Consider the following 27,662-nt stretch of genomic DNA (forward strand, 5'->3'; position numbering starts at 1 on the left):
AGGGGAAAAGATTTCATAGGAATCTGAGGGGTAACATTCCACACAAAGGGAGGTGGGTGTATGCAACAAGCTGCCAGAGGAGGAAGTTGAGGCAGGGACTATCCCAACATTGAAAAAACAGTTAGACTGATACATGGACTGACAGGTTGGAGGGATATGGACCAAAAGCAGGTAGTGTAGCTGGGACATGTTGCCGGGTGTGAGCAAGTTGGGCTGAAGGGCCTGTTTTCACACTGTATCACTCTATGGCTACATTATACCTCCACCTTGCATGAATGCTTCAAAATCAAGTGGTCGAGTTTTATTGCCATATATTCAAGCATAGAAACGTAGAAGATAGGTGCAGGAATAGGCCATTCGAGTCAGCACTGCCATTCAATATGATCATGGCTGTTCATCTAAAATCAGTACCACTTTCCTGTTTTTTTCCCATATCCCTTGATTTCACTAGCCCCAATAGCTAAATGCACCTCCTCTTGAAAACATCCAGTGAATTGGCCTCCACTGCCTTCTGTGACAGAGAATTCCACAGATTTACAACTCTCTGGGTGAAGAAAGTTTGTTGTCTTCTCCTTCCTAAATGGCCTATCCCTTATTCTTAATCTGTGACCCCTGGTTCTGGACTCCCCCAACATTGGGAACATTTTTCCTGCAGTTACAGTAAGTGAAAATCTAGCAGGCAAGCAGGTTGCTTTCTCCAACCACCCCCATTTGAAGGCCACTATCTTCCACCGCTTCTACCCAGTGCTTGGTACATACTTCCAGCAGCCACTGGTTGTCCTCCAGGATGCACCGAGCCGTAGCCTGGTCCATGCCGGACACCAGGGCGAATTCGGCACAGAGACCCTCAAGGCAGCGGTGCAACGCTTCCAATGCTTCCGATGGACCTGGACTCTTGCACTGAGGCTGCTCAATGGCCGGAGCTGCAGTGAGCGACTTGCCAGCCCGGCAAACACTCGCCAGCCCCGTATCCCCATCTGCATCTGCCTCCGCCGCTGCTTCTGTTTCCATCCCTACCTCCCCCCCGGATCTCCAACGCCCATGACCAGATTGCTCAGAGCACAGCAGCGCCTCATCCAAAGCCAGAGACATTGAAACATGTCTAGCCAAAAAAGGCCCCCCGGCGCCCCTGGTTCCGCGGCCCATGACATGCACATGGATGGTTAGACTAGTGAGGCTATATGGGTAGAGCTGAGGAACAAGAAAGGGATGGTCACCTTGTTGGGTGTGTACTACAGACCCCCGAATAGTCAATGGGAATTAGAAGAACAAATATGCCAGGAGATTGCAGGCCAAATAAGGTTGTTGTAGTAGGCGGATTTTAACTTTCCCAATATAGACTGGGAAATTCATAGTGTGAAGGGTTTAAATGGTGTGCAATTCTTCAAACGTGTTCAGGAGAATTTTCTTAAGCAGTATGTAGAGGCCCCCACACGTTAGAGGGCAACACTGGATCTAGTATTGGGAAATTGGGAAGGGCAAGTTAATGAAGTGTTTGTGGAGGAGCCTTTTGGGACCAGTGACCACAGTTCGATTAGGTTTAAGATAGTTATGGATCGGGACGGAGAGGGTCAACGTGTTAAAATGCTCAACTGGAGTAAGGCCAACTTTGAGGGTGTGAGAGAAGGTTTCGCTTAAGTTGATTAGAGCAGGTTATTTGAGGGGAAAGGATCATCGGCCAAGTGGAATGACAAAAGCTCAGGATATATATGTCCCCGTTAGAGTGAAGGGCAAAGCAGGCAAATGTAAGGAAGCTTGGCTGACGAGCGAAATTGAGGCGTTGTTCAAAAACAAGAAGCATGCATGGGACAGGAATAGGCAGCTGGGATCAACTGCATCCCTGGAGGAGTTTCGGGAACTATAGGAGTAAACTGAAAAAGGATGGTAGGCATAAATGCTGGAGAAGCTCAGCGGGTGAGGCAGCATCTATGGAGCGAAGGAATAGGTGACGTTTTGGATCGACCCAGTATCTGCAGTTCTTTCTTAAACTGAAGGAGCTTCCTCCCCCTCAGCATAAACGGGGCCCAGGTGGAGAGGGTGGAGAGCTTCAGGTACCTCAGCATCCACATCTCCCAGGACCTGACATGGTCACACCACCTCAGCAGCCAGCGTCTTTACCATCTCAGACGGCTGAGGGACTTCAAGCTCCCACTCAGGGTGCTCAAGAACTTCTACACCCATACTGTGGAGAGCATCCTGAGTGGGAGCATCATCACCTGGAGGGGGAACACCACCAAGAGGGACCAACTGGCTCTGAGGAGGGTGGTTCGCTCAGCTGAGCGGACCATCAAAACCACCCTTCCCAACCTGCAGGACATCTACACCAAGCGCTGCAGGTCAAGAGCCAGGAGTATTATCCAGGACCACACTCACCACAACAACAGACTGTTTTCCCTGCTGCCCTCAGGGAAATGGTACCGGCTGCTCAGGGCCAACACGGAGAGAATGAGGAGGAGTTTCTTTCCCCAGGCCATGAGACTGCTGAACGAGGACTGAGTGTCGCCGCCCCCCCCTCCCCCTCCCCCCCCCCAGCCCCCCAACGCCAAAACCCTCCCCACCCTCCTCACCAGCACCTCACCAGCACCTGCACCCCCGCCCAAACCCCCCGCCCCGCCTCGCCACCATCAAACACACACACACACACACACATACACACACACACATGGGACTGAACTAGATGGAACATGCTGTCATCACAGGTGTTCCACGGCACTTGTCACTTTGCTTGTAACAGCACTACTTGTTATGTGGTATATTTATGGGGTATGTGTTATATGTGGGTATTGTTGTATGTGGGTTATGTGGTATCTATGGGGTACATATTTATTATGTGTTATATGTGGGTATTGTTTTATGTGGGTTATGTGGTATCTATGGGGTACATATTTATTATGTGTTATATGTGGGTATTGTTGTATGTGGGTTATGTGTAAGTGGGGAACCATGCACAACTGGACAGGCACTTAAGCATTTCACTACTGGTTATACCTGTATAATTGAGTATGTGACCAATAAACTTAAACTTGAAACTTGAACTTGAAATAGGAGATCAGATGGGAAAAAGTGCACACAAATCTTTTGGGATTGTCCTTAATGCTACCTGCAAGAGCTATCCCTTGGATAGACTGGAAGACTGTAGGGTGGCAAATGTTGTGCCTCTTTTCAAGAAGGGCTGCAGGGAAAATGCAGAGAACCATAGGCCGGTGAGTTTAACATCTGTAGTTGGAAAGTTACTAGAGAGTATTCTGATGGATAGGTTATACAGGCATTTGGATGGGCATCGATTTCAGTAAGGCATTCGACAAGGTTCCGCATGGTAGGCTGCTCTGGAAGGTTAGATCACATGGGATCCAAGGAGAGATAGCTGAATGGATAACAAATTGGCTCCATCTCCATGAAGCTGAGAGTGATGATGGAAGGTTGCTTCTCGGACTGAAGGCCTGTGACTGGTGGTGTGCCTCATGGTTCGGTGCTGGGCCCATTACTGTTTGTCATCTACATCAATGATTTGGATGAGAACATACAGGGCAAGATTAGCAAGTTTGCTGATGATACAAAAGAGAGTGGTTTTGCAGATAGTGATGGTTGTGAAAGATTGCAGCAGGATCTAAATCGATTGGCAGGTGATCTGAGGAATGGTTGATGGAATTTAATAGTAAGATTAAACGAGAACTTACCAGTTTGAAGTTTTATCTTTATTTTATGAGGAGTTACGATGAGGGATTACGTGAATAGCCCGCCAGCCCGCATGCGCGTCAATCTTCAAAGCAGCGGTGTGAAATCACAGATAACAGTTGTTGAACTGAATATAGGAAGATTCGAGAACTAGAACTACCAGCTGACCTTTATGAGAAAGGGATGGGAGCGGAGGGCACGTAATCCCTCATCGTAACTCCTCATAAAATAAAGAGCAAACTTCAAACTGGTAAGTTCTCGTTTAATCTTACTATTTTACTTCAGAGTCACGTGAGTGACCACGTGAAGATTTCAAAGCTCTGTGATTTCATGCCGTGAACATGAGTCCATGCATCACACACTGCATCAGTTGACCAAGGATGAGTGAACATTAATAATGCATTCAGAAATGACATATAGACATGCTGATGCTTTTTAATGAGCAAATAATAATAATAGTAACTCCTCTCATCCTGGAGGAAACTATAAAACAGAACCTAAAATAGAGTTGGCGAATAGAGTTGGCAAATACCCCCGGTTTGGCAATGGGTTTGTTATAAAATGTTTGGAAAGATCGTTCATTTGACCATCCTGCAGCCGCTAGGATGTGGTCCAGCGGAACGTCCATAACCCTGCTGCTGATATTGTTGCAGCCCTGGTGGAGTAAGATTTGAAAATGTCAGTGTTCACTCCTGCACAAGCCAGAACCCGTTTTAACCACCTGGAGATGGTCTGTACTTCTTATGAGGTTTTAACAACCATTGCTAGTTCAGAGCCTCTAAGGCTCTTAGTGACCTAACATACTGTTGTAGATGTGTGAACACACACAACCGAAGGTCCATGGGATATGCCAACAAATCTAGTTTGAGACCTGATGCCCCTGGTCCACTCTGCTTGAGTAAGTCATAAACATAAAATGTTATTTTGCCTGCAGATGTAACCATCCTGTCCAGTCGCAGCTTTGCAATGACTGGACCCGTTGCGCTGAAATCAGCGCCATGAGCATTACCACTTTGTAGGTGAGTTTGACCAAGGACAGGGATGTAGCTGGAGCCTACCGGTGAAGTGGTGTTAGCACATCCCATATCTCTGCGCACCTGGTTTCGAGTTGAAGATACCCTTCATAAATCTGGATATCAGAGGGTGAGATCCGACAGAGTGGGTCCCGCTCCCCGCAGCAAATATGATGAGAAGGCACGTTTGGCACGGTTAATGGCACTACAACTTAATATTTGTCAAAGACCCATTCGAAAATGAACTTCAAGACGTCAGTCATCTGTGCCATATAATATGTAATATTAGCATTTAAACAAAATACTTCCCATCTCCTGATGAGGAAATGTACTGCTTTTTTTTGGTGTTATCCTTGCAATCTGCAGTGAGCACGTCCATGGTTCGGTCTGACAACCCGAGCCGCAGGAACGGTCTTCTCAGAGTCTGCAAGTCAATGTATTGATTTTATCATGCAGAGGATGGTTTCCCGAGTCACGGGCTGAACCAGCAATTTTTGTGTTTAGAAATAACCATATAAGGTTCTATTATCATTCCCAACATCAGCGGGAACAATGGCTGCATAGGCCAGTCAGGCACTACGAAAATGCCTGAAGCGGGACCTTGCTGAGCTTTTTTGCAAGACCCGACTGATTAGGCAAAATGGAGGAAAGACATAAAAGAACATTCCTCCCCAGTGTAGCGAGAATGCATCTATCGCTACTGCCATGCCACATATTTTTTGCAACTGGTGATTGAGCCTGGTTGTAAACATCTCGATCTTCGGTGTTCCATTGAGCCACAATGTCATTAATTCAAAGGTTCAAAGGTTCAAAGGTTATTTATTGGTCACATACACCTAGGTGTAGTGAAATGCTTCTTGCCAATGCAGCACATAAAGAAAGAATACAGACATAACATTAATAAGAGATTTAAACATAAAGAACATCCCCCCACAATGGCTCCCACCATGAGTGAAGGCACAATGTCCAGTCCCCAACCCCAGTTCACCCATAGTCGAGCCAATTGAGGCCTCCACAGTTGCCTCTATGGAGGCCCGATGTTCCTGGCCGTTCTCGCCGGGTGATGGTGCTCCGGCGTCGGGAGAATCCTCACAGCGGCATGGGACACCTGGAACGGCCGCTTCCGTACTGGAGGCCGCGGCTTCCAAAGCCAACAAGGCCGCGCCGGTTGGAGCTCCACTACTGGCGATCTCGTCGCGAGATCCCAGGCTCCCGATGTACAGATCGGCGCCTCCGCCCGCAGCTGGCCGCTCTACAGACCCGCAGCTCCGCGATGTTGTTCCCGGCGGTCTTCAGCTCACCGGAGCTCCAGCGCGGCGACCCAGGCAAGGCATCGCCCGCTCCGCGATAACGCTCCAGCGCTGTGCCGCTGCCGAAGCCGTGGTTCTGGGCGGTCCCCGTCAGGAAACACCGCTCCAGGCCCGCTGGTAGGCCGCGAGGACGGGTCGAAACTGCAGCCCGGAGAAAAGCTGCCTCTCCGACCAGGTAGGGACCCTGAAAGGTAGTTTCCCCCTTCCCCCCCCCACCCCCCACATAAAAAAGTCTAGAACTCAAGAAACAAAAACACTTTAACTAAAAAAAAAAAAAAAAATAGCTTTGTGATCCAACATCCATTCTGTGTTATCATTGATTTTACGTGATGACACACCAGCGCCAAATGAGGTTATGTAAACTATCACAGGACACTGACTTGATTGCACCTATGTGATTAACATTTGCCACCAAGTGTATCAACTTGGAGTTGAGCATCTAGATTTTGCATATTTGTACAATAACTTTTAACCCATAGAATGTACCTAGTGTCTATAGGTGGTTGATACCATTTAACTGAAGAATTGGTAACTCATGTAAATCGCATCCGCCTCCGTAACTAGAGATGGTATTAGTAATTTTCCATCTTTGAGCACTAGCATCAGTTTGTAATATAACTGAAGATTTACTGACCAAAAGTTACTGGAGCAATGCTGAATACTGTTCGTCCACCATTGTGATTTTGATAGTTTCAGCTGGTTCTAGCATAGGTCTGTTAACAATGACCTAAATGGAATTTAAGAGCTTGGTCCTTTGCACGTTGTAAATTCTGATAATGCAAAAGCCCATATTGCGCAGCTGAAGAACACAGCCACTATATTGCCAATTACATTGACCACTTGATGAATAGAAGGCTGCTTCTACTAATTCTAATCTCTTGCCCCAGGGCGGAGTCACAGAAATTAATAGCGTTAAAGGTAAATCCCAATAATCAGTAACTCTAGTTGGTATCAACTTAAATTTAACCGGATGGATGAGAAACCCCAATTTCTCAAATATAGTTTGCGGCTGACACAGTTAATTTTAGTAAAATACAGCGTTTAGATTATCATCCAGATAGGCCATACCAAGTGTTTTTGAACTCTGAGCAGCCCAAGCACCAGTTTTAGTAATTTGGTAAATAACCTTTGTTGTTTGTCATGTACATCAATGATCTGGATGAAGGGGTGGTAAATTGGATTAGTAAGTATGCAGATGATACCAAGATAGGGGGTGTTGTGGATAATGAAGAGGATTTCCAAAGTCTACAGAGTGATTTAGGCCATTTGGAAAAATGGGCTGAAAGATGGCAGATGGAGTTTAATGCTGATAAATGTGAGGTGTTACACCTTGGCAGGACAAATCAAAATAGGACGTACATGATAAATGGTAGGGAATTGAAGAATACAGTTGAACAGAGGGATCTGGGAATAACCGTGCATAGTTCCTTGAAGGTGGAATCTCATATAGATAGGGTGGTAAAGAAAGCTTTTGGTATGCTAGCCTTTATAAATCAGAGCATTGAGTATAGAAGCTGGGATGTAATGTTAAAATTGTACAAGGCATTGGTGAGACCAAATCTGGAGTATGGTGTACAATTTTGGTCGCCCAATTATGTCAACAAAATAGAGAGAGTACAGAGGAGATTTACTAGAATGTTGCCTGGATTTCAACAACTATGTTGCAGAGATAGGTTGAATAAGTTAGGTTTTTATTCTCTGGAGCGCAGAAGGTTAAGGGGGGACTTGATAGAGGTCTTTAAAATGATGAGAGGGATAGACAGAGTTGATGTGATCAAGCTTTTCCCTTTGAGAATAGGGAAGATTCAAACAAGAGGACATGACTTCAGAATTAAGGGACAGAAGTTTAGGGGTAACATGAGGGGGAACTTCTTTACTCAGAGAGTGGTAGCGGTGTGGAATGAGCTTCCAGTGGAAGTGGTGGCGGCAGGTTCGTTGGTATCATTTAAAAATAAATTGGATAGGCATATGGATGAGAAGGGAATGGAGGGTTATGGTATGAGTGCAGGCAGGTGGGACTAAGGGAAAAAAGTTGTTCGGCACGGACTTGTAGGGCCGAGATGGCCTGTTTCCGTGCTGTAATTGTTATATGGTTATATGGTTAACCTGGGAGCTGAAGTTAGACCATTTTGCAACGCTTTAACTGTTATTATTGCCCCATCCATCTAAATTTCAAATATCTCCGGTGATCAGTTGAACAGAGGGATCTAGGAATAACTGCACAGTTCCCTGAAGGTGGAATCTCATGCTGATAGGGTGGTAAAGAAAGCTTTTGGTGTGCTGGCCTTTATAAATCAGAGCATTGAGTATAGAAGTTGGGATGTAATGTTAAAATTGTACAAGGCATTGGTGAGGCCAATTCTGGAGTATGGTGTACAATTTTGGTCGCCTAATTATAGGAAGGATGTCAACAAAATAGAGAGAGTACAGAGGAGATTTACTAGAATGTTGCCTGGGTTTCAGCAACTAAGTTACAGAGAAAGGTTGAACAAGTTAGGTCTTTATTCTTTGGAGCGCAAAAGGTTAAGGGGGGACTTGATAGAGGTCTTTAAAATGATGAGAGGGATAGACAGAGTTGACGTGGATAAGCTTTTCCCACTGAGAGTAGGGAAGATTCAAACAAGAGGACATGACTTGAGAATTAAGGGACAGAAGTTTAGGGGTAACATGAGGGGGAACTTCTTTACTCAGAGAGTGGTAGCTGTGTGGAATGAGCTTCCAGTGAAGGTGGTGGAGGCAGGTTCGATTTTATCATTTAAAAATAAATTGGATAGTTATATGGACGGGAAAGGAATGGAGCGTTATGGTCTGAGTGCAGGTAGATGGGACTAGGGGAGAATACGTGTTCGGCACGGATTAGAAGGGTCGAGATGGCCTGTTTCCATGCTGTAATTGTTATATGGTTATATGATCCCTGTGAATAGGACCTGAATAGTATGTATCTTTGAGATCAATGCATACCATAAAGATCCTGTGGAAATCAGTTTAGACAGTAATGAAGTTCCCTATGCTGAAATGTCTATACTGCACATGCGAGGTAAATCAAGGATGAACCGACCTCCTCCATCTTTCACAATGATCAGTCCACGCTTGCCATAATTCAGAGCCTGCCTCGAAAGACAACTCTGGCCATATTTCCGATCCTGTCTCGAAAGGCAATCCTGGCCATAATACTGAGCCTGCCTCGAAAGGCAATTCCGGCCATAATTCTGAGCCTGCCTCGAAAGACAACTCTGGCCATATTTCCAAGCCTGTCCCGAAAGCCTGCTTGGAACACTTGTATACTGTGCAGTATAAACTAATCTCATGTTATCATTTTAGTTTATAAATGGATGTGAATCTCATGTTATCATGGTAATTTGTACAAAAAACAAGTGTAAATATTACCAACTTGTAAATGGTCCACATACCCCATGTTTCAGAAAGAATCAGACCCACCTACCTCCATGGTTACCGGTGGTCTTATGGTAAGCTCAAAGGCCCTTGATGCGGGTTCTATTTCCGTCCTCAATTTGGAGAGTAGGACTGCTGGTATACGTGGATTCCATATTTTTTACTAAGGACCGGCTTGGGCCTTGGCCTGAAAGACCTTTGCCCAGCTTTGAAGCTGCCACCAGCTTCAGTGAACCGCTTACTGCCGATGGAGGCGTGGGGTGTGTTGTCGCCGAAACGATGAAGCTTTGCTCGTCGTTGGTACTTTGATTAGTCCAACAGCTTTTGCTTCCTCATCCAGGTATTACCTGTTGGATAGGTCTTCCCTGAAGAGAAGATTTGGCGGCTGGACATTGCTGGCCTTACATGCCTCCTCCAATGTCACCCCAGATAGCGCTGTTCACTGTCGGTGCTTTCAGGAACAATTTACAGGTGCATGGTATCTTACAGCCCTCACCTGTTCCAGTAATGATGTGACGTGAGGTAGCTGATGCTTGCAAAGCTTGTAATGTGAGGGGAACTCTGGCCCCATCCGGGTTTTCTGCCAATGGCTGAAAGCCAACTAATGACAGACATTTCTTGAACCTGATGCATGTACTCCAGTATGTTCCACGGACATACTTCCGAGTTTGGAGTCAGTTACACATTGACCCCTCGCACTCCCCTCCACAGAGAGGGAGATTTGTAAGCAGCCCTGAAGCAGGTGCTGCCGCAGGCCCCCAAGGAGACCTGCGCTGATATGGCCCTGTTCCACGGACCATATCAGGATGGAGCATCACATTTGTGGGATAAACGCCCCAGGGCGCTATCCATGCTCCATCTGGGTTAAACGTCCGAGGACGTACCCATATCTGAGTCGACAGGCCTATCCGTCTTACTCTTGGCTTTACCCCCTTTCTGGGGAACCACAGCGGTTGCTATCCGTCTTACTCTTGGCTGTACCCACTTTCTGGGGAACCACAGCAGTTCCTATCCGTCGTACGCTTGGCTGTACCCCCTTTCTGGGGAACCACAGCGGTTTCAAGAGGCACTCGGAAGTCGCTGACCGCACTGTCAGCGACTCAGGTAGTGAACCCGACGGCCGCCGGCTACCCGCACTTCCGCGGTCTCCGTAGCCGGTTCCCCACGGTCCATAGCCGGTTTTCCCCCGCGGTCCGTGACCAGGATTCCCCGCGGTTCATAACCGGTTCCCCGCGGTCCGTGACCGGTATTCCCCGCCGTCCATAACCGGTATTCCCGCGGCCGTCCGGACTTCGCCCCGTATATTATATCCAGCAGGAAACTCTGTAAAAGAGATTCCTGCAAGCAAAAAAACAGAACCTGGAAATAAGTTCGAAAACTTACCTGGTCACGGACTGCGGGTCAGCCAGATGTCTGTCAATCAATCAGTTTTAATCAATCAATCAATCAATCAATCAATCAATCAATCAATCAATCAATCAATCAATCAATCAATCAATCAATCAATCAATCAATCAATCAATCAATCAATCAATCAATCAATCAATCAATCAATCAATCAATCAATCAATCAATCAATCAATCAATCAATCAATCGATCAATCGATCAATCAATCGATCAATCAATCAATCGATCAATCAATCAATCAATCAATCAGGTTTATTCGTCACTTGCACATAAAGTGCAAGTGAAATGAATTTGCCAGCACAATAATAAAGAACACACAAAAACACAACAAGAATTCAACATAAACATCCTCCACAGCATTCATCACTGTGGTGGAAGGCACCAAATTTAGCCAGTCCTCCATTTCCCCCCGTGGTCGGGTCCTCAACCATCCGCTGCGGGCGTCCAAATGAGTAGACAGGTAAAAGTCCAGGTAAGTCCTGAAATGGTGCCTCCCCACCGGAGACCGTGGCTTCAGGTTGATGTAGGCCGCAGGCCGGCGGTCGAAGATGTAAAGTTCCCGCCACGCTGCAGCCAGAAGCACCGCGGACTGCAGGGCCGGCAGTCGGAGCTCTTCTCCAGGGATCCCCAGCGAGGGTCCACGGCGAGGGACCCAGCTCCTGATGGTATGTCCCCGCCGCGCCCGCGGTAGAAGTAGGCCACGGGCTGGCAGTCGAAGCTTATCTCCTCCTGGGTCACACAACGAGGGATCCCAGACTGCGGACGCCGCGCCGGCTGGAGCTCCGCAGACCCCGGCTTCAGGCCTCCTCGGCCCAGCGAACGGAGTGTTCCCCTCCGGCGAGCCCCGGCGAGGGCTCGCCCGCTCCACGACGAGTCGGACTGGCGACGAGAGTCCACGCTGCGCCCGCAGATGAAGCCCCGGGCGCATCACCGGGAAAGGCCGCACCGATCCTCGATGTTAGGCAATGGAGGAGGCGACACAGAAAAAGTTGCCTCTCCGTGGAAGAGGCGACCAAAGCGGTTTCCCCCTTACCCCCCCCACACACAAGACACAAAGAAACATCAAAAACATACATTAAAACACACTAAAAAAACAACAAAAGTAGAAAAAACTAACACGCTGTTGGCACCGACCTTCAAAGGGTCAACGGCGCACCCCCTCATTTCCAAAGATCTTTTTACATGGCAGAACTTTACATTAATTAACTTTACATTCCCTTGTCTGACAGAGCCGTTCTGTTTACTAGAATCTTTGGTTCTGTGGGGACCAAGGTGTATAATTCGTAATCTACTGTGTGGGCAATAATGTCACTGGGCCTCTGGGCAGTGTTGTAGAGTAGAGGGGTCTAGGAGTACAGGTGCATGGTCCTTGCAGATAGATAAGATGTTCAAAAAGGCTTTTGATTCAAAGTATAGAAGTTGGGAGGCCATGTTGCAGTTGTATAAGACGGTGAGATCACATTTGGAATATTGTGTTTAGTTCTGGGCGCTATGTTACAGGAAAGATATTGTCAAGCTTGAAAGGGTTCAGAAAAGATTATGAGGATGTTGCCAGGACTAGAGGGTCTGAGCTATCGGGAGAGGTTGAGTAGGCTGGATCTCTATTCCATGGAGCGCAGGAGGATGAAGGGTGATCTTATCCAGATGAGAAGTATTATGAGAGGAATAGATAGGGTAGATGCACAGAGTCTCTTGCCCAGAGTAGGGGAATCGTGGTCCAGAGGATATAGGTTCAAGGTGAAGGGTGTATCACTCACATTTATGACACGCATGTACATAGTATATACATAAATCAAACCATAGTGCAAAAAGATAAAGACAAAACCAATGCTCCAAAGTCTGTGTAATTCAGAGCTTATTTGGAGGTTGACACAAAATGCTGGAGTAACAGCTGGACAGGCAACATCTCTAGAGAGAAGGAATGGGTGACGTTTCGGATCAAGATGATTTGGAGCTTGTAGTGTTTAATAGCCTGATGGTTGTAGGGAAGAAGCTGTTCTTGAACATGGACTTTACAATTTTCAGGCTCCTATACATTCTTCCCGATGGCAGGAGTCAAATGAGAGCGTGCCCAGAGTGTTGTGAGTCTCTGATGATGCTGGCTGGCTTTTTGAGACAGTGACTCCTGTAAATCCCTTTGATGGTAGTGAGGTCAGTGTCCTTATCACTGCGATAATAGACAATAAACAAAAGGTGCAGGAGTAGGCCATTCGGCCCTTCGAGACTGCACCGCAATTCAATGTGATCATGGCTGATCATCCCCAATCAGTACCCCGTTCCTGCTTTCTCCCCATATCCCCTAACTCCGCTATTTTTAAGAGCCCCATCTAGCTCTCTCTTGAAAGCATCGAGAACCTGCCTCCACCTGGGGCAGAGAATTCCACAGATTCACCACTACCTGTGAGAAAAAGTGTTTCCTCGTCTCCGTTCTAAATGGCTTACTCCTTATTCTTAAACTGTGGCCCCTGGTTCTGGACTCCCCCAACATCGGGAACATGTTTCCTGCCTCTAGCGTGTTCAATCCCTTAACAATCTTGTATGTTTCAATGAGATATCCTCTCATCCTTCTAAACTCCAGAGTGTACAAGCCCAGCTGCTCCATTCTCTCAGCATATGACAGTCCCGCATTCCTGGGAATTAACCTTGTAAACCTACGCTGCACTCCCTCAATAACAAGAATGTTCTTCCTCATATTAGGGGACCAAAACTGCACACAATACTCCAGGTGTGGCCTCACTAGGGCTCAGTACAACTACAGAAGGACATCTTTGCTCCTATACGCGACTCCTCTTGTTATAAAGGCCAACATGCCATTCGCTTTCTTCACTGCCTGCTGTACCTGCATGCTTACTTTCATAGACTGATGTACAAGGACCCCCAGATCCTGTTGTACTCCCCTTTTCCCAACTTGACACCATTTAGATAGTAATCTGCCTTCCTGTTTTTCTACCAAAGTGGATTACCTCACATTTATCCCTGTTAAACTTCATCTGCCGTACATTTGCCCACTCCCCCAACCTGACCAAGTCACCCTGCATTCTCACAGCATCCTCCTCACAGTTCACACTGCCACCCAGCTTTGTGTCATCTGCAAATTTGCTAATGTTACTTTGAATCCTTTCATCCAAATCATTAATGTATATTGTAAATAGCTGCGGTCCCAGCTCCGAGCCTTGCGGTACCCCACTAGTCACTGCCTGCCATTCTGAAAGGGGCCCGTTAATCCCTACTCTTTGTTTCCTGTCTGCCAATCACTTCTCTATCCATGTCAGCACTCTACCCCCAATACCATGTGCCCTAATTTTGCCCACTAATCCCCTATGTGGGACCTTATCAAATGCTTTCTGAAAGTCCACGTGCACTACATCCACTGGCTCTCCCTTATCCATTTTCCCAGTTACATTTTCAAAAAATTCCAGACGATTAGTCAAGCATGATTTCCCCTTCGTAAATCCATGCTGACTCGGACCGATCCTGTTACTGCCATCGAAATGTTCGGCTATTTCATCTTTTATAATTGACTCCAGCAACTTCCCCACCACCGATGTCAGGCTAACTGGTTTATAATTCCCTGTTTTCTCTCTCCATTCTTTCTTAAAAATGACGTTCTGTGTGGGTTCAGCCTCGGTGATGGTGTTGGATGTGTTTCTCCCTGCAGTGCGGATGGGGACTTTGCTGTCACTCACCTGACCAAGGCCCAGCTGTTCCACAGTGGCCGAGTCAAGTGGACACCTCCGGCCATCTACAAGAGCTCCTGCAACATTGATGTCACCTTCTTCCCGTTTGACCAGCAGAACTGCACCATGAAGTTTGGATCATGGACCTTTGACAAAGCCAAGATAGACCTGGTGAGCATGGACAGACAGGTGGACCAACAGGACTACTGGGAGAGCGGAGAGTGGGCCATCATTACCGCCATTGGCAACTACAACATCAAGAAGTACGAGTGCTGCGTGGAAGAGTATTCGGATATCACCTACTCCTTCCTAATCAGGAGGCTCCCTCTCTTCTACACCATTAACCTCATTGTCCCTTGTCTTCTCATCTCCTTCTTGACCATGCTGGTCTTCTACCTGCCCTCGGACTGTGGGGAGAAGATCACCCTCTGTATCTCGGTCCTCCTTTCACTGACTGTCTTCCTGCTGCTTATTACGGAGATCATTCCTTCCACCTCGCTGGTCATCCCCCTCATCGGCGAGTACCTGCTCTTCACCATGATCTTCGTCACTCTCTCCATCATCATCACGGTCTTCGTGTTGAACGTACATCACCGCTCGCCCGACACCCACATCATGCCTGCCTGGGTGCGGAGATCCTTCCTCCATTTCATCCCCCGCCTGCTCTTCATGCAAAGACCTCCAGCCGGCAACAAGGATTGCCGAGAATTTCTCGGTCTCGTCACCGGCAGAGCAGGGCTGTCGAGCAACGGTGACCAAAAGCACCTCAGGCTGTCCTTGGTTCATTCTCAGGGGGAGGAGGAGAGATGCCAAGCACTGTGCATGGTGCCACCTGCCCAGTGTAGTGTCCTCTGGGATGACCAGGCAGAGACTGCTTGGCATTGCTCACCACCCATTGACCACCCTCCCTGTCTCACCACGGACCAACCAGGTACCCTCTCCAAGGCCAGGTCAATGAGTTTGCAGCACCCTACAGGGCAGGAGAGTGTCCCGCTGACCAGCGCTCGCTCTCGCTCTTGCACTGACCAGCAGGGCCGCTTGCTTGAGGATTGCTCGCAGGCCAACGGTTACTCTGTATCTATGCCCGCTCTTGGGAGAGGAGAGGCAGGAGACCACACTCCGGCTGCTTCATCTCCATTTCGAGGCAAGCTGAGAGTAAGAGCCTCATGCAGGATGGGAGAGGCGGCCGGAGGGTGTTCAGGGAAGGCCGGCAGTGTGGCATTGAGTCCTGGCATGGAGCAAGCTGTGGATGGAGTCCGCTACGTTGCTGACCACCTGCGGGCAGAGAAAGCCGATGCCTCCGTAAGTTGTACTACATTTAGAATTTAGTGATACAGTGCAGAGACAGGCTCTTCAGCCCACCAAGTCTGTGCCGACCAGTGAATACCATACTCAAAGAGTCAGAGAGTGATACTGTGGAAACGGGCACTTCAGCCCAACTTGCCCACAACGGCCAACATGTCCTAGCTACACTAGACCCACCTGCCCGCGTTTGGTCCATATCCCTTTAAACCTGTCTTATCCATGTACCTGTTGAACTGTTTCTGAAACGTTGGGATAGTCCCAGCCTCAACTACCTCCTCTGGCAGCTTGTTCCATACACCCACCATCCTTTGTGTGAAAAGGGTACCCTTCAGATTTGTATTAAATCTTTTCCCCTTCACCTTAAACCTATGTCCTCTGGTCCTCGGTTCACCTACTCTGGGCAAGAGGCTCTGTGCAGATACCCAATCTATTCCTCTCATGATTTTAAACACCTCTACAAGATCACTCCTCATCCTCCTGCATTCCAAGGAATAGAGTCTCATCCAACTCAACCTCTCCCTATGGCTCAGACCCTCTAGTCCTGGCAACAACCTCGTTAATCTTCTGTGAACCCTTTCCAGCTGGACAACATCTTTCCTATAACATGATGCCCAGAACTGAACACAATATTCTAAATGTAAGTAAGTATGTAAGTAAGTTTATTGGCCAAGTATTCACATACAAGGAATTTGCCTTGATGCTCCGCCCACAAGTAACAACATGACATACAGTGACAGTTATGAATGACTCAGAAAACACTAAACATTAATAATAATAAAACATTAATGATAAAACACCATTGATCAAGCAAGTGAACCAACAAAATACCAGATCAAAGGGAGGCTACAGATTTTTGGTTGTTGAGTAACTAGAGCAACTACTCATGGATAAAAACTGTTTTTATGTCTGGCTGTGGCAGCTTTGACAATCCGGATTCGTCTTTCAGAGGGAAATGATTCAAAGAGTTTGTGGCCAGGGTGAGAGGGGTCAGAGATGATCTTGCCCGCTCGCTTCCTGGCTCTTGCAGTGTACAGTTCATCAATGGAGGGAAGGTTGCAGCCAATAACCTTCTCTGCTGATCGGACAATTCGCTGTAGCCTCCAGGTGTCGTGCTTGGTGGCTGAGCCAAACCAGACCATGATGGAGAAGGAGAGAACAGACTCTACGATGGCCGTGTAGAATTGGACCATTATTGCCTGTGGCAGATTGTGCTTCCTCAGCTGCCGTAGGAACTACATCCTCTGTGGTGCCCTTTTGACTGTGGAGTCGATGGTAGCCCCCCACTTAAGGTCCTTGGAGATATAACCATATAACCATATAACAATTACAGCACGGAAACAGGCCATCTCGGCCCTACAAGTCCATGCCGAACAACTTTTTTTCCCTTAGTTCCACCTGCCTGCACTCATACCATAACCCTCCATTCCCTTCTCATCCATATGCATATCCAATTTATTTTTAAATGATACCAACGAAACTGCCGCCTCCACTTCCACTGGAAGCTCATTCCACACCGCTACCACTCTCTGAGTAAAGAAGTTCCCCCTCATGTTACCCCTAAACTTCTGTCCCTTAATTCTAAAGTCATGTCCTCTTGTTTGAATCTTCCCTATTCTCAAAGGGAAAAGCTTGTCCACATCAACTCTGTCTATCCCTCTCATCATTTTAAAGACCTCTATCAAGTCCCCCCTTAACCTTCTGCGCTCCAGAGAGTAAAGACCTAACTTATTCAACCTATCTCTGTAACTTAGCTGTTGAAACCCAGGCAACATTCTAGTAAATCTCCTCTGTACTCTCTCTATTTTGTTGACATCCTTCCTATAATTGGGCGACCAAAATTGTACACCATACTCCAGATTTGGTCTCACCAATGCCTTGTACAATTTTAACATTACATCCCAGCTTCTATACTCAATGCTCTGATTTATAAAGGCTAGCATACCAAAAGCTTTCTTTACCACCCTATCTATATGAGATTCCACCTTCAAGGAACTATGCACGGTTATTCCCAGATCCTTCTGTTCAACTGTATTCTTCAATTCCCTACCATTTACCATGTATTTCCTATTTTGATTTGTCCTGCCAAGGTGTAGCACCTCACATTTATCAGCATTAAACTCCATCTGCCATCTTTCAGCCCATTTTTCCAAATGGCCTAAATCACTCTGTAGACTTTGGAAATCCTCTTCATTATCCACAACACCCCCTATCTTGGTATCATCTGCATACTTACTAATCCAATTTACCACCCCTTCATCCAGATCATTGATGTACATGACAAACAACAAAGGACCCAACACAGATCCCTGAGGCACCCCACTAGTCACCTGCCTCCAACCCGACAAACAGCCATCCACCATTACCCTCTGGCTTCTCCCATTCAGCCACTGTTGAATCCATCTTGCTATTCCTGCATTTATACCCAACAGTTGAACCTTTGAACCTTGTCAAAGGCCTTACTAAAGTCCATATAGACAACATCCACTGCTTTACCCTCGTCAATTTCCCTAGTAACCTCTTCAAAAAATTCAAGAAGATTAGTCAAACATGACCTTCCAGGCACAAATCCATGTTGACTGTTCCTAATCAGACCTTGTTTATCCAGATGCTTATATATATTATCTCTAAGTATATTTTCCATTAATTTGCCCACCATTGAAGTCAAACTAACAGGTCTATAATTGCTAGGTTTACTCATAGAACCCTTTTTAAACAATGGAACAACATGTGCAGTCCGCCAATCCTCGGGGACTATTCCCGTTTCTAATGACATTTGAAATATTTCTGTCATAGCCCCGGCTATTTCTACACTAACTTCCCTCAATGTCCTAGGGAATATCCTGTCAGGACCTGGAGACTTATCCACTTTTATATTTTTCTTCTCAGGAACTTAAAAGACTCCACAGATACAACTGTGGTGTTGTTGATGGTGAGTGGGGTGAGGGGAGGGGGAGCTCTCCTATAGTCTTGGCCAGCACAAGCCTTTCGAGTGGCTTCATGACTACAGAGGTCAGTGCGATAGGCCTGTAGTCATTAAGACAAGCAATCCTTGCCTTTTTGGGTACAGGGACATTAGTGGAGACTTTGAAGCAGGCAGAGACAGTACATGTTTGCAGGGACTGGTTAAAAATGTCTGTATATACCGGTGCCAGCTGTTTGGCACAGAGCTAAAGAGTAGAGGGGTAAACATCGTCAGGTCCTGGAGATTTCCAGCTCTTTTGCCCTCTGAAAAATCTCTCCACCTCCTCTATTTTTATTGTTGATGATGGACCATAATATGGTTGAGTTCTTCATTAGGATGGAGAGTGACATAATTAATTCAGAAACAAGGGTTCTGAACTTAAAGAAAGGTAACTTTAAGGGTATGAGACGTGAATTGGCCAAGTTAGACTGGCAATTGATTCTTAAAGGGTCGACGGAGGATATGCAAAAGAAGGCATTTAAAGACTGCATGGATGAACTATAACAATTGTTCATCCCAGTTTGGCAAAAGAATAAATCAGGGAAGGTAGTGCATCCGTAGATAACAAGGGAAATCAGGGATAGTATCAAAACAAAAGATGAAGCATACAAATTAGTCAGAAAAAGCAGCCGACCAGAGGACTGGGAGAAATTCAGTCCAGCAGAGGAGGACAAAGGGTTTAAAAAAAAAAAAAGATTTATTAAAAAAATTATTTATTTCGAACAGAATAAAAGAATAAAAAGCAAATGTGAAACAGCATACAAAAAACAAAACAAAAATATTTATAAAGTGTCATAAACAATATCTATAAATAAATGAAATCATATGTGTCCGAAAAGGAGCAGGAAGAAGCCAAAGCTTATTAATTCCCACCCCTTATTCAATTGCTTGTAATTATCTTATACAAATTTACATAGATACATAGATACATAGAAAATAGGTGCAGGAGTAGGCCATTCGGCCCTTCGAGCCTGCACCGCCATTCAATATGATCATGGCTGATCATCCAACTCAGTATCCCGTACCTGCCTTCTCTCCATACACCCTGATCCCTTTAGCCACAAGGGCCACATCTAACTCCCTCTTAAATATAGCCAATGAACTGGCCTCAACTACCCTCTGTGGCAGAGAGTTCCAGAGATTCACCACTCTCTGTGTGAAAAATGTTTTTCTCATCTCGGTCTTAAAGGATTTCCCCCTTATCCTTAAGCTGTGACCCCTTGTCCTGGACTTCCCCAACATCGGGAACAATCTTCCTGCATCTAGCCTGTCCAACCCCTTAAGAATTTTGTACGTTTCTATAAGATCCCCCCTCAATCTCCTAAATTCTAGTGAGTATAAGCCGAGTCTATCCAGTCTTTCTTCATATGAAAGTCCTGACATCCCAGGAATCAGTCTGGTGAACCTTCTCTGCACTCCCTCTATGGCAATAATGTGCTTCCTCAGATTTGGAGATCAAAACTGTACGCAATACTCCAGGTGTGGTCTCACCAAGACCCTGTACAACTGCAGTAGAACCTCCCTGCTCCTATACTCAAATCCTTTTCGTATGAAAGCTAACATACCATTCGCTTTCTTCACTGCCTGCTGCACCTGCATGCCTACTTTCAATGACTAGTGTACCATGACACCCAGGTCTCGTTGCATCTCCCCTTTTCCTAATCGGCCACCATTTAGATAAAAGTCTGCTTTCCTGTTTTTGCCACCAAAGTGGATAACCTCACATTTATCCACATTATACTGCATCTGCCAAACATTTGCCCACTCACCCAGCCTATCCAAGTCACCTTGCAGTCTCCTAGCATGCTGCTCACAGCTAACACTGCCCCCAGCTTAGTGTAATCCGCAAACTTGGAGATGTTGCCTTCAATTCCCTCATCCAGATCATTAATATATATTGTAAATAGCTGGGGTCCCAACACTGAGCCTTGCGGTACCCCACTACTCACTGCCTGCCATTGTGAAAATGATCCGTTTACTCCTACTCTTTGCTTCCAGTTCTCTATCCACATCAATACTGAACCCCCAGTACCATGTGCTTTAAGTTTGTATACTAATCTCTTATGTGGGACCTTGTCGAAAGCCTTCTGAAAGTCCAGATACAACACATCCACAGGTTCTCCCCTATCCACTACTAGTTTCATCCTCGAAAAATTCTATAAGATTCGTCAGACAGAATTTACCTTTCGTAAATCCATGCTGACTTTGTCCAATGATTTCACCATTTTCCAAATGTGCTGCTATCCCATCTTTAATAACTGACTCTAGCAGTTTCCCCACTACCGATGTTAGACTAACTGGTCTGTAATTCCCTGTTTTCTCTCTCCCTCCCTTCTTAAAAACTGGGGTTACGTTAGCTACCCTCCAATCCTCAGGAACTACTCCAGAATCTAAAGAGTTTTGAAAAATTATCACTAATGCATCCATTATTTCTGGAGCTACTTCCTTAAGTACTCTGGGATGCAGCCTATCTGGCCCTGGGGATTTATCGGCCTTTAATCCATTCAATTTACCCAACACCACTTCCCGACTAACCTAGATTTCACTCAGTTCCTCCTTCTCTGATCCGCGGTCCTCTGCTATTTCCGGCAGGTTATTTATGTCTTCCTTAGTGAAGACGGATCCAAAGTAGTTATTCAATTGGTCTGCCATGTCCTTGTTCCCCATGATCAATTCACCTGTTTCTGACTGCAAGGCTATAGCAACTATATGTACACCATATGTACACCAGCCACTATATGTACACCAAATTATTTACATTTGAACACTAATCAAATATTTACAAAGCCATACAAAAAAGAAAAAAGAAAAAGAAAAGAAAAAACCCTCATATACTATACAGTATCTTAGTCATATTTACATCCCATCACCCTATAATCACCCTTCCCAATACAATCAGTATAACAAATATCACAATCACCTATCATCATCCCAATATCCTTTTAAACAAGGGTTAATTAGGAAAGGGAAAATAGATTATGAAAGAAAACTGGCAAGGATCATAAAAACTGACTGCAAACGTTTTTATAGATATGCAAAGAGAAAAAGATTAGTTAAAACCAATGTAGGTCCCTTGCAGTCAGCAACAGGTGAATTGATCATGGGGAACAAGGACATGGCAGACCAATTGAATAACTACTTTGGTTCTGTCTTCACTAAGGAAGACATAAACTATCTGCCGGAAATAGCAGGGGACCAGGGGTCAAATGAGATGGAGGAACTGAGTGAAATCCAGGTTAGCCGGGAAGTGGTGTTAGGTAAATTGAATGGATTAAAGGCCGATAAATCCCCAGGGCCAGATAGGCTGCATCCCAGAGTACTTAAGGAAGTAGCCCCAGAAATAGTGGATGCATTGGTGATAATTTTTCAAAACTCTTTAGATTCTGGAGTAGTTCCTGAGGATTGGAGGGTAGCTAATCTAACCCCACTTTTTAAAAAGGGAGGGAGAGAGAAAACGGGGAATTACAGACCAGTTAATCTAACATCGGTAGTGGGGAAACTGCTAGAGTCAGTTATTAGCAGCACATTTGGAAAGTGGTGAAATCATTGGACAAAGTCAGCATGGATTTATGAAAGGTAAATCATGTCTGACGAATCTTATAGAATTTTTCGAGGATGTAACTAGTAGAGTGGATAAGGGAGAACCAGTGGATGTGTTATATCTGGACTTTCAGAAGGCTTTCGACAAGGTCCCACATAAGAGATTAGTATACAAACTTAAAGCACATGGTATTGGGGGTTCAGTAATGATGTGGATAGAGAACTGGCTGGCAGACAGGAAGCAAAGAGTAGGAGTAACGGATCCTTTTCAGAATGGCAGGCAGTGACTAGTGGGGTACTGCAAGGCTCAGTGCTGGGACCCCAGCTATTTACAATATATATTAATGATTTGGACGAGGGAATTGAATGCAACATCTCCAAGTTTGCGGATGACACGAAGCTGGGGAAGCAGTGTTAGCTGTGAGGAGGATGCTAGGAGGCTGCAAGGTGACTTGGATAGGCTGGGTGAGTGGGCAAATGCATTGCAGATGCAGTATAATGTGGATAAATGTGAGGTTATCCACTTTGGTGGCAAAAACAGGAAAGTAGACTTTTATGTGAATGGTGGCCGATTAGGAAAAGGGGAGATGCAACGAGACCTGGGTGTCATGGTACACCAGTCATTGAAAGTAGGCATGCAGGTGCAGCAGGCAGTGAAGAAAACGAATGGTATGTTAGCATTCATGGCAAAAGGATTTGAGTATAGGAGCAGGGAGGTTCTACTGCAGTTGTACAGGGTCTTGGTGAGGCCACACCTGAAGTATTGCATGCAGTTTTGGTCTCCTAATCTGAGGAACCACATTCTTGCCATAGAGGGAGTACAGAGAAGGTTCACCAGACTGATTCCTGGGAGTTCAGGACATTCGTATGAAGAAAGACTGGATAGACTCGGCTTGTACTCGTTAGAATTTAGAAGATTGAGGGGGGATCTTATAGAAACGTACAAAATTCTTAAGGGGTTGGACAGGCTAGATGCAGGAAGATTGTTCCCGATGTTGGAGAAGTCAGAACAAGGGGTCACAGTTTAAGGATAAGGGGGAAATCTTTTAGGACCGAGATGAGAAAAACATTTTTCACACAGAGAGTGGTGAATCTCTGGAATTCTCTGCCACAGAAGGTAGTTGAGGCCAGTTCATTGACTATATTTAAGAGGGAGTTAGATGTGGCCCTTGTGCCTAAAGGGATCAGGGGGTATGGAGAGAAGGCAGGTACGGGATACTGAGTTGGTTGATCAGCCATGATCATATTGAATGGTGGTGCAGGCTCGAAGGGCTGAATGGCCTACTCCTGCACCTAATTTCTATGTTTCTATGAGAAGTGTTGTTGTGCAGCACAGAGGGTGTGGGTGATTGGGTGTGAAGTGGTGATTGGAGGGGGGTGGGTGTAGAAGGGCCCAGTTTATGAGTTCCTCTCTAGTGAAAGTAATCTTTGTAGGGTTTTCACAGAGGACACAAACGAACAAACACATACAAAACAGCAAGGAGCAGTACACCGTGGTCGCCATGTGTTTGTTGAGTGTTTCACTGAGAGGATTGCAGGAACTGAGGAGGTGGGTTTTTAGTTTTTAGGTTTCATGTTTAGGTTAGTTTTGGAGATACAGCATGGAAACAGGATGGAGTCCATGCAGACCATCCATCATCTGTTCACACCAGTTCTATGTTATCCCACTTTCTAATCGACTCCCTACACAGGGAACAATTTATAGAGGTCAATCAACCTACAAACCTGCACGTCTTTGGGATGTGGGAGGAAACTGGAGCACCCGGAGGAAACCCATGCGGACACAGGAAAAACGTACAAATTCCACACAGACAGCACCCAAGGTCAGGTTTGAACCTGGGTCTCTGGCGCTGTGAGGCAGCAGCTCTACCCGTTGCGCCACTGCATGTCTCTTGACCTGGGGGCAGAGATATGTGTTGCACGTCCTGGTAATGTGGACTGCTCTTCCTCTCTTGTTACAGGTGAAGGAAGATTGGAAATATGTTGCCATGGTGATCGACAGGATCTTCTTGTGGATCTTCATCATCATTTGCCTGCTGGGAACCCTAGGACTCTTTCTGCCGCCATGGATGGCGGGAATGCTGTGAGCTGGGATCGACTCATGATCCGCTCCCATGGGACTAAGGCTTCCTGATTGACATTCCCCATCTGCCCAGAGTGATCTCCATCTGCCCAAGGAAGCAAGACCCATGTGGACAAAAGACATCAGAATATCATGAGGATACAATGTTTGATTTGATTTAGTTTATTGTCATTGTCTTCAATTAAGAGACAACAAAATTATCTTTCCCTTACAAAAAATTAAAAAAAATAAAAACACAGAACACAGTAGTCCACAACACAAACATCCCCACAGCGGCACCAAAGTTCCCCACTGTCCAGTCAACCTCCTCACTGATGTTCCCCTGATGGCCTCCCGAGCACCTCGTAGCCGCCGCTACGGGCGGCCCGATGTTCAGGCCCTCTCGCCGGGATCAATGGAACCCCGACGTCGAACGGGAGAACATCCTCAGCGGCCTGGACCTCTGATTCGGCCACCTTCCACCGGAGTCCGCGGCTCCCAATGTCCACAAGCTGCGCTGGGCAGAGATTCGCGCTGGCGACCCCCAGCAAAGGGTTCCAGGAGTCCACGATGTTAAAGTCAGCGCCGCCCGCATTGGGAGCTCCGTGATGTTGGAGCAGCGGCCCAACACTCTGGAGCTCCAAGCGGCGATCCCAGGTAAGGCCTCGCTCGCTCCGCGATGTATCGAGCGCAGCGACGCGGCTGCTGAAGCCCTGGTCCCGTCCCGGCCGGAAAGGCCACGCCAATCCAGTTTGTCCGGAGGGGGGGGGGGCGAGAATGCGAGGATGCGACACGGATAATAGCTGCATCCTCGCCAGGAAGCGACTGAAGGACGGTTTTCCTCTTATCCTACCCGCTTCCCCCCCACATAAAATACTGAAAAAAACAAAAGAAACATGCTCTATACAGCCAGTAACAGTGCCACCGGATGTCCAGGATGTAGGGTCTCCGATGAATAAAGTCCTAACCTGCCCAACCTCTCCCTACAGCTTAGGCCCTCGAGTCCTGCCAACATCCTCAGAATCTTCTCTACACTCTTTCTAGTTTACTGACATTTATTTAGTTTAGAGATAAAGCATGGAAACAGGCCCTTCAGCCCACGAGGTCAACGCCGACCAACGATCATCCGTACACTAACACTATCCTGCACACTAGAGACAATTTACTGAAGTCAATTAACCTACAAACCTGCACATCTTTGGAGTGTGGGTGGAAACCGGAGCATCCAGAGCCAACCCATGCGGTCACAGGGAGAACATGCAATCTCCATAAAGACAGCACCGGAGGTCAGGATCAAACTCAGGTCTCTGACGCAGTAAAGCTGCAGCTTTACCTGCTGTTCCACTGTGCCACCCTAGGATGACCAAAACTGATCACACTACTCCAAGTGCAACCTCACAAATGTCTTGTACCACTGTAACATAAGGTCCCCTTTTCTGTGGACACAGTGCTGGAGCAACACAGTGGGTCAGGTAGCAACTCTGGAGTCAAAGGATGGGTGATGTTATTCTTCACGTCCCGAACTAAAATGTCACCTAGATGAATCCCCCATGATTTCATTGGATGGTGATTATGCTCGGCCCAAGACTGCAAGAAATCACAGAGAGTTGTAAATGTAGCCCAGTCCATCGCATAGACCAGACTCCATCTACACTTCATACTGCCTCGGAAAGGTGGCCAATGTAATCAAAGACATGTCCCTGTCCAACCCTGGTCATTCCTCTTTCTCCCCTCTCCCGTCCAGCAGAAGATACAGAAGCTTGAAAGCGCGCACTTTCAGACTCAGGAACAGCTTCTTCCCCTCTGCTATCAGGCTTCTGAACGGTCTTTCCATAAACTGTACCCCATTTTGGAAATTGGACTTTATCAGTCTATAGAACTGATGCGCTACAATGCTGAGAACTATATTCTACACTCTGTATCTTCCCCTTTGCTCTACCTATTTTACAAGTTTGAGTTGATTGTATTTCTGTATGGTATTATCTGCATGTACAACAAAGCTTCTCAATGTACCTCGGTACAGGTGACAATAAACCTAAACCTGTTCCTGTTCTGCTCACCCCTCTTTGAACAGCCCTTCTGGGCCACTTCAAACAGCTGCAGGCTGCAACATCTGTGAACAGCTGGGTGTTCCCAGTATGGAGGGGGTGGTTGTTCTGACCATTAATCCAGTCCACAATTTAACGTGGGTCAATAATGTGGAGCCACACTGCTCCCCAGAGGAACCGCAGGCCATTGATTTCCTTTAATTGCCTTGTAATTGTCTTGAGTTTCAGTAAGAACAAAGAACAAATAAATGACAAGAGGTCACAATGTGTTGGAGTAACTCAGCGGGTTAGGCAGTGTCTCTGGAGAATATAGATAGGTAACGTTTCGGGTCAAGAACCTTCAGACTGATTGTGACTTTAGACTTTCAGACTTTAGAGATACAGTGGGAAACAGGCCCTTTGGCCTACTGTGTCTACGCTGACCAGCTAGTACACTAGCACTATCCTACACACTTGGGACAGTTTACACTTTATAGAAGCCAATTAACCTACAAACCTGAAGTGTGGGAGGAAACCTGAGCACCTGGAGAAAACTCATGATCACAGGGAGAACATTCAAACTCCATACACACAGCACCCATAGTCAGGATTGAACTGGCACTGCAAGGCAGCAACCCTACCGCTGCGCCACCATGCCGCCTCTCACTGTGGTTGGAGGGTAAGAGGAAGAAAGATGGAACGGGGGTTGATAGGCAGATGGTTGGATAAAGGCCAGAGATGAAAAGACAAAAGGCTGTGAGAGAAGAGGCACGGAATGTGAACCCCAGAGGAAGGGATCCTCTGCAACTGGATACTGGACCCCAGTCTGTTAGGTTAGACAACCACGCCTCTTCAACCCTCACCCTGAACAGGGCCGTTCCGCAGGGCTGTGTGCTGAGCCCTCTCCTCTACTCCCACTTCACCTACAACTACACGCCTGTACATGGTACTAACACCATCAAGTGTGCAGATGATACAACGGCGATTGGCCTCATCAGAGACAACGATGAGTTGGCCTATAGGGAGGAGGTCCAGCTCCTAGCAACATGGTGCGCTGACAACAACCTGGCCCTTAACTCCAAGAAGACCAAGGAGCTCATTGTGGACTACAGAAGGTCTAGGGGTGGCACGCACACCCCCATCCATATGAATGGGACGGAGGTGGAGTGCTTTTCCAGCTTCAGGTTTCTGGGGGTCAACATCTCTGATAACCTCTCTTGGACCCACAATACCTCAACACTGATCAAGAAGGCTCGAACTCTCCTTGTGGCAGCATGCTGTAAAGGTTGC

General features: G+C 46.5%; 1 protein-coding gene across 1 annotated transcript in view; it reads left to right on the forward strand.

Annotated features, from left to right (window-relative positions):
- LOC116986519 (neuronal acetylcholine receptor subunit alpha-4-like) overlaps positions 1-24,593 on the forward strand; it is a 37,261-nt gene extending 12,668 nt beyond the window's left edge. Inside the window, 3 exon segments of the mRNA XM_033042148.1 lie at positions 14,458-15,320; positions 15,639-15,778; positions 24,245-24,593. Of these exon segments, the coding sequence (XP_032898039.1) occupies positions 14,458-15,320; positions 15,639-15,778; positions 24,245-24,370 (1,129 nt within the window). The 3' untranslated portion in view covers positions 24,371-24,593.
- Positions 24,594-27,662: the final 3,069 nt, after the last annotated feature.

Source organism: Amblyraja radiata, chromosome 23, assembly GCF_010909765.2.
Source record: "Amblyraja radiata isolate CabotCenter1 chromosome 23, sAmbRad1.1.pri, whole genome shotgun sequence".
Taxonomy (NCBI): Eukaryota; Metazoa; Chordata; class Chondrichthyes; order Rajiformes; family Rajidae; genus Amblyraja; species Amblyraja radiata.